The sequence below is a fragment of the Schistocerca serialis genome, chromosome 2, assembly GCF_023864345.2.
Source record: "Schistocerca serialis cubense isolate TAMUIC-IGC-003099 chromosome 2, iqSchSeri2.2, whole genome shotgun sequence".
NCBI lineage: Eukaryota > Metazoa > Arthropoda > Insecta > Orthoptera > Acrididae > Schistocerca > Schistocerca serialis.
Window position 1 is genome coordinate 790,082,178 of NC_064639.1, and position 8,385 is coordinate 790,090,562.

General features: G+C 43.0%; 1 protein-coding gene across 1 annotated transcript; it reads left to right on the top strand.

The window, feature by feature from the left end:
• Positions 1-1,464: 1,464 nt before the first annotated feature.
• LOC126456417 (cuticle protein 21-like) lies at positions 1,465-7,944 on the top strand (the record flags this gene model as incomplete). The annotated part of the gene is made up of 2 exons (XM_050092169.1): positions 1,465-1,476; positions 7,429-7,944. Coding segments are annotated over exons 1-2 (528 nt in total), but the record flags the coding sequence as incomplete, so codon positions are not given.
• Positions 7,945-8,385: the final 441 nt, after the last annotated feature.

An 8,385-nucleotide genomic window follows, 5' to 3' on the forward strand; every position in this document is an offset into this window, starting at 1 on the left:
ATCATGTAACTGAAATGTAGTGGATCTTTTTTAGCAGCTGTGTGGAGGACGTCACACATTTTACTTTTCGCAGTACGCAGATATCTCGTCAACGGGAACAACAGACATATTTTCAAGTTCACTAGATGACTTCCCGTCAATTACTACGAACTGTGATCTTTCTGACAGTAAATAAGGAATCGAATCGCATTTTCGAGTTGGTACTCCGATTGACAATTTGGTTAGAGACCATTGGTGAGGAACTGTGGCGAAAGCCTTCCGAAAATCTAGAAATATGGAAGCAGCTTAAGATCCATTGTCAATAGCACTCAATATTTTGTGTAGAAGAAAAGAGTGACTTATGTTTCACTAGAACAATGTTTTGTGAATCAGTGCTGATTAGGTGTTTGATGGGAGGGTTCATCAACAGATAGTTTTAGGCAAACTATCTTAACATAAGTTAATAACATAAAGTAAGTTATTGTTGTCTGAGCCACTCTCATGATTGCTTACCCTTCAGCTAGAAGGATGATTACAGAAATATAAAGCACTCTCATGCTGTACGGTTGCAGTAGGTCAAAGGTCGTGCTGAATGAATTCAGTACACCACAAGAGAAGTTATGCTGTTGTCTCTGAACTACGTATTTGTCCATTCATCGAAACTGAATGTTCCACCTTGTCGCTACAAAAATCTTACACCAATGCTAACGTCTCTGAATAATTAACAGAGTTCGTGACTGAATGTAATCTTTCACTCTTCAACAGTATGTCTGGATATGTAAACGTAATAAGAGAGAGATTTATTCCTTATCTAGAATCTTTACACCTTGCTCCAGTGCCGACCGGTGTGGCCGTACGGTTCTAGGCGCTACAGTCTGGAACCGCATGACCGCTACGGTCACAGGTTCGAATCCTGCCTCGGGCATGAATGTGTGTGATGTCCTTAAGATAGTTAGGTTTAAGTAGTTCTAAGTTCTAGGGGACTGATGATCTCAGATGTTAAGTCCCATAGCGCTCAGAGCCATTTGAACCATTTTGAACCTTGCTCCAATACAGTCACAGCAATAGGTGTTACCGCTTGTAGAGACTGACAAACCCAGTCTTAGTTTTCTGATGCTTTTATTTCAGTTGACACCGCACGCAGCGTTAGCCTCATATTGAAAGAAAGCAAAACGCGGACGTTTACGGAATCACGAGCTGATCACATAATTGGTCAGTACGTAACGCCAGTGGTCAGCTGTGGGTGCAAATGTGTGCCGATCTCGAAGGGGTTGCAAAACGCCACTGAAATCCAGGAGCACGGCGCAGCGGCGTACGAAAGAGTAACCGATACGGCTGCGACAACTGGCCTGACAGGAGTGTCAGCAAGAGGCGGCTAGAGTGACGCGCTCACCACGAGGTATATAAGGGCAGGGGCCGCGGGGTGCTTCAGAACAACACAGCAGCCTCCACCAGCAGCACCGCCACGACAGCGGCACCTCCAGCATGGCTTACAAGGTACGTCTCGTGTGGCCAGTTCCGTCATGACGATCCTAGAGGACAAGAGACTTTTCTCGGTCTTCACAGATTCAGAAAAAAACCACTGGTATGGAATACAGATTGTTTTATCCATACACGATGTCCTGTAGGAGGTACATCCAAGTCAAATGACTAGTGTCCTTAGATTTTCGAAAAGTGTTCGTTACTTGAAACGTATTGAACTCCCACAATGATATTACTGAAAACAGTTAATTGATGAAGGCACTTCAGAGCAGACTTCTCACTTTTTGCACTTCCTAATAATCTAGAGCGGGGTACATTCACGTAACGATTGTAGACTCTTCGGGAGCGTTGTTTTGAGGATGCTGTTCAAATGGTTTAAATGGCTCTGAGCACTACGCGATTTAACTGCTGAGATCATCAGTCGCCTAGAACTTAGAACTAATTAAACCTAACTAACCTAAAGACATCACACACAGCCATGCCCGAGGCCGGATTCGAAACTGCGACAGTAGCGGTCGCTCGGTTCCAGACTGTAGCGCCTAGAACCGCACGGCCACTCCGGCCGGTGAGGATGCTGTGTTCTGTTGACCTGGTGTTGAGAGTGGTCCAGGTTTTTATCAGTTGCTTGAATAAAACGCAAGCTTCGTTTTTGGCTATTTCTTCAATGCAAGCTAAAACTCTTCGTATACATTTGACGTAGACGATGCACACAAATTTCGTCATAATAAGAGTGAAACTGAAATTTCTTTTGTATAATTCAAATAAATGGCTCTAAGCACTATGGGACTTAACATCTAAGGTCATCAGTCCCCTAGACTTAGAACTACTTAAACCTAACTAACCTAAGGACATCACACACATCCATGCCCGAGTCAGGATTCGAACCTGCGACCGTAGCAGCAGCGCGGTTCCGGACTGAAGCTCCTAGCACCGCTCGGCCACAGCGGCCAACTTAGTCCAAATAAAAAAGAACTGTTAGCCCCCAGGTACAAGCACGCTGACACGGTTCACTCCACCCATTCCGTTACATACATGTTACATACATGCCGAATCGACCATGCTTCTAAAAACCAAAGATACGCATGTGCCGAAGATAGGCTTCCAAAAAGTTATATTGGTATGAAAATATAAACTATGAAATAAATTTCATGTACACCAGAAGGTAGAAATTTACGCGTTATTTCAAAATATGTGTTAAGATTTTCAATTACTGTTTTTATTCAAATCTGTTTCAGACCACATGTAAAGTTCAAGTATAACCATTCTTCTAGGTAGCTACATTTACGCCTTCTGAACATATAAAAAATACACAGAGGAACTTTAAATAAAAAAACGAAACTACAAATAACAGAAAGTCTAGCATAATTAATGCACTCCCCTGCCAGAACCGAAAAACGTCTAAGTTCACAAAAAAAAAAAAAACGGTACCGTATTCTTCACTTTAGAAATCAGGTGTCGACAGGTACAATACTGGCCACAAAGCGTCTACCTAGGATCGTCAAATACTAACCAAGATGCTATCGTACGGAGTATCTTCATAGTTGAGCGATTTGCTGGTGAGTATTTCAGATCCCAGAACATTACCCTGGGAGGCAAAGTTCTACACAGAACAAATTAACATCACAAGTGCACAGAGGAATGGTAGTAGGCTCTTTAATGTTCTCAGTATACACAAACGGTCAGCAGCACTACAAGAGAGTTCGCTGACGATGCTGTTTACTACGGGAAAGTATCGTCGTTAAGCGATCGTAAGAAAATACATAACGACCGGATAAAATGTCCACTTGGTGTAATGTGGATAAGTTATCTTCCGTTAGGAATGTGGAATGCACTCAATGAATGCGATATGACTTTCAAAATGGTAGAGCACAGCAATCAGTCGTCCTTTCTTTTAGGGCTTCACTAAAGTCAATTTATATTTCGGCTAGTGCCTAGCCATTGTCAATGCACTATTTCATAGTTTCAATACTTGTCCTAGTACGCCAGTCCTCTATTGTTCTGGCTTCTGTCATAGTTCATTCAAAAGGCTTGAATGTACTCTGTAGTGGATGAAATGTAGCACATTTTGCCATTGTGCAAAGATTTGTCAGAAACAAAACATATACAACCGAGAAGCGCCTTGTGCACATGGCTATGTCCGTTTATGTAGCGCTTAAGCCTTAACAATCATTTGTAACCACTGCACATACGGACATTGCCATGTGCACAAAGTGCTTTTTGATTGAAAATGTCTCATTTCTGACAAGGCTTTGCATAATGTTTTACGTTTTGTCCACTAATGTGATAACCTGCCTTGAGGTTGCAATTCACAAACAATATGTTTTTTAACAAAAATTTTTGAAGACCATAAGATAACAGCAAAGTCTGTCGAAATCGATTTTCGAAAATAAAGACGAATTTATGCCAACTTGGCTACAGTAAAATTTTTTTACCGGACATAACGTACTTTATTTTGTCGAAACTTCTGAAGAATGTGAGTATTTTAATTCCGGTAGTGTCATGAGATGATTGAGTTAGCAGTACACATGCAACGAGTAAAAATGATCAGATCGCGACAGGTACCGTCCAGCAAGTACATCAGTCCATGGTAAGCAGGTGTGTCCAATAATGGAAACAAGCAAGGCAAGTTAACGTCTTGGATTTTCTTTGTTTCTTAATACCACTTGCGAAAAATACTGGTTCATTCAAATTTTTTGCGTATTTTTTCAGCCAAAGACAGCCGCTTACGTTTGATTATTTTTATCTCAGCGTTTTATTTCTCTTCTTCTTCGTTACAGAATACTGTCGAATTCTTGAAACTTGCATTCTTAGTTACGCGTATCTACTACTTGTCCCACCGCTTAGGGTGTGGGTACTTGTCAGTCCACACATTTACGATACTTCGTAGCATTGTGGAAAGAGTTTTCCATTCATGGATTGATATATTCATTTTGTTACTGCATTACCTTTTATGAGACGTCAAAGTTTTCCGGTATCATTTTCGCACAGAGTATTTACGACAGTTTAGAACATCAAGGTAGATAGTAATGTATCAGTGTGTTCAACAGCTTACTTACTCTTAGCATACAACCAGTATTATTAAGAACAAAGCAGGAGCCGCGCGGAGTGGCAACGTGGTTTGAGGCGCCATGTCACGGGTTGAGCAGCCCCTCCTGCCGGAGGTTCGAGTCCTCCCTCGGGCAAGCGTGTGTGTGTTGTTCTTAGCATACATTAGTTTAAATAGTGTGTAAGTCTAGGGGCGGATGACTAAAGCAGTTTGGTCTCTTAGGAATTAACATACATTTGAATATTTGAACAAAGCAGGGGTAACTTAATTATACGTGTACTACAGCTTGACGGTGTTTTAAAACAATTTGGCCATTCTTCTACCAGAGCAGTGCAGACTACTGTGAAGTGCAAGCATTACTCCTGAAGACATTCAGTTAGACTAACGCGTGTGGCGAAGAGTAGCAGTACTACTGAATTTTGTATTATTGCACCCTTATGCAGCCATTAGTTCAGATTAGTTCAGTTCATATCCATAGAGCTTAGTTCGGCTTTAGGCAGAATTGACCACCTTAAGATATTAGCAATTTGCAGCGCAGCCATCAAAATTTTCGCTGATACCAGAAGATGTCCCGTCGTGAAGCGAAAACCAAATTTTCATTGCGATCTGATCCAAATATACCAGACTTTCGATAATTCAACTTAACAACTGCGTCAGAAGAAAAAAAATAATAAACTGTTAGACAGACCGCAGATGTCCTGTGGGTACTTTCAGGCTCAGTCGAGGTTCCTTCTTTTAGGAATAAGGATGCGCAACATTTACACGAGGGTTGGTCTACGTGGTAAAAACCACATCACTGTTTAATACTTCGAAGAAAAAAAAAAAAAATATCAGAGATTGACAGCGATATCAAAAGATCAGAGATTGACAGCGATATCAACACAGGCAGAGTATTCAGTTAATTTCTGTCATGACTATGATGGTTCAAATGGCTCTGAGCACTATGAGACTTCACATCTATGGTCATCAGTCCCCTAGAACTTAGAACTACTTAAACATAACTAACCTAAGGACATCACACAACACCCAGTCATCACGAGGCAGAGAAAATCCCTGACCCCGCCGGGAATCGAACCCGGGAAGCGAGAACGCTACCGCACGACCACGACCTGCGGACTCTTGACTAAGAAAGAACCGTGACCGATACATGTGACTCGTGAAGAAATGCAGGATAGACAAGGAAAACTACAATCAAAAAAATGGTTCAAATGGCTCTGAGCACTATGGGACTTAACATCTCTGGTCATCAGTCCCCTAGAACTTAGAACTACTTAAACCTAACTAACCTAAGGACATCACACACATCCATGCCCGAGGTAGGATTCGAACCTGCGACCGTAGCAGTCGCGCGGTTCCGGACGGAGCGCCTAGAACCGCGAGACCACCGCGGCCGGCAAAACCACAATCGGAATGACCGGACGGAGACTAAGAAACTATTCGGGAATGCGAAAGATGATTGGAGATTAACGTCCCGTAAGAGTGGCAGTGACACCATGTACGCACTAGTATAAAAAAAATGCTTCAGAATGACCGAATAACTGAATCCAAGTCCTCCTACGTTGGAGTCCAGTATCTCAGCTAAAGTTCCAAAACTGGCGTAGGCTACTCAGACTGCCGTGAGTAAGCGTAGACAGCGGTAGTTTTCCTAGTAACCATGGTCAGTTAAGGTCGTACTTGCATTATCTGTGAGTTAGGTGTGTTGCATACTTATCCGGCGTTACCTCATGACAATCGCTTTCTTTACTCTACGTATGTAATCAATGTCTAACTAGATCCCTCTAAAAACAGGAAACATTTAGAAACTGAGTGAGGATATATTAAGGGCCACATAAGCTAAGGAAGATTTTGGTACATAATTATTCTCCCGTCTGCTACCTAAGAATTTATAGCAGTACTTATAACAGTATTTATAGCAAAATCAAACATTTCAACGTTTAATTCAGATTTTATTTGAAAACTGTTGTTTGTAAAGAAAAACAGAGGGATACTGTAGTAAAAATAACGAAAACTATACAATTTATCATACAGCGCTACAAAACATATTTACCTCAACAAAAGTAAAAAATAAAGAAAACTATACATTTTATCAAACAGCGCTAGAAAACGCAATTTCCTCAAGAAAAAGGTAAAATAAAGAAAATATTTGCTAAACAAAAATGTATCAAGCATCTCTTTAATACATCGGCATACTTATATAAAACGTGTTTCTGTTATTCATAAACAACTTCCGCATTTATCAACAATAAAAGAAAACTCTTGCCTTTCATCATGATGAAGAATGTTCTATTGAGTACAAAATAACAACAATTCTTATCTACATATATTTTATGTCTGTGCATGTAAACTGTACTTGCACCAATAGTTATTGCTTTTGTTGCATAAATGCACAGAGCGCAGAAGCTAGGCGATCAAGTAATTTTTATTGCTTATAAAATGCAATCTGTATTCTGTAAAGATATAAAATATATAATGGACTAACACTGAATGATGTGTGTTTCTGATTATGTGCAAAGGAAACAGCTAAACAAACAAACAAAACATAGAGAAGTCGGTGCCTCCCGGTTTCTCTCTTGCACATTCGTTTATCTTTCTTTTCCTACCAATGCTAAAAATACTATTAATAATCCTACAATTTACTACGCCATTTTTGTACTGCTCCAAAACTACCGAACAGCAGTTTCGATATAGCACAACTCTAGTCTCAGCTATTATGGAACGCAGCCTAGATGTGCAGTATTGCACAGCTCTCTGTTATGAAAAAGACAAAAATTATGATCCCAATGGTTCCACATAATAAAGCCCAAACAGAAAGACAAGGTGCAGACAGACAGAGAGCACCTATTGATTTTTTTTCTTATGATGGATAATGGACACACTTTTGTTAACAATATGGTAAAGTAGCCACTGCATGACTGCCGCAGCTGATCGTCCTCGCCGCCGTGGCGGCCGTGGCACACGCCGGGTACCTGGGCGCGCCCGCTATCGTCGCTCCCGGTGCCGCCTTCGCCGCGCCCGCCTACGCCGCCCCCACCATCGACGCCGCCCCCATCAGCAGCTACGGCCCGGCCATTGCCGCTGCCCCAGTTGGCAGCTACGCCCCCGCCTTTGTCGCCGCCCCCGTCGCCAGGTTCGCCCAGGCCGTCGCTGCTGCCCCCGCCGTCAGAGCTGCCCCCGCCCCCGCCCCCGTCGCCGCCGCTGCGCCTGCTACCATCGCCACAGAGTACGACCCCAATCCCCAGTACAGCTACGGCTACAGCGTGTCTGACTCCATCACCGGAGACTCCAAGAACCAGCAGGAGACCCGCAACGGCGACGTCGTCCAGGGCAGCTACAGCCTGGCCGAGCCGGACGGCTCCATCCGCACCGTCGACTACACCGCCGATCCGGTCAACGGCTTCAACGCCGTCGTGCACCGCCAGCCGGGCACCCACCCCGCCCCCGCAGGTTCCGCTGCCGCCCCCGCCCCTGCCGCCAGGGCCGCCCCTGCCGCCAGGGCCGCCCCTGCCCCTCAACAGGCTACCAGAGCGGCATACTCTGGGCCTGCAGTGTCCGCCGCTCCTTCCGCCAGGGCCTACGGCCCTGTTCTGTCCTATGGCAAGGTTATTCTAAGCTAAATGCTATTTCTTCTAGGCTAGATGTTATTTATTCTTGAATTCGTTTCTCTCCTTATTTGCACTGCATGTATTTAGCACTGTGGTATTAATTGTTTGTAATCTTTAGTCTTAAATAAACATCTTTGGAGACATATTTCTTATTTCCTTGGGCACCATTGCCACAAAACGATATTTTCAGATATAATTTCGATTAATTCAACTTTAACTTAAACGCATCTTGTGAGAGTCATACCAAAGGACTACATTACAACACAGGGACTACTC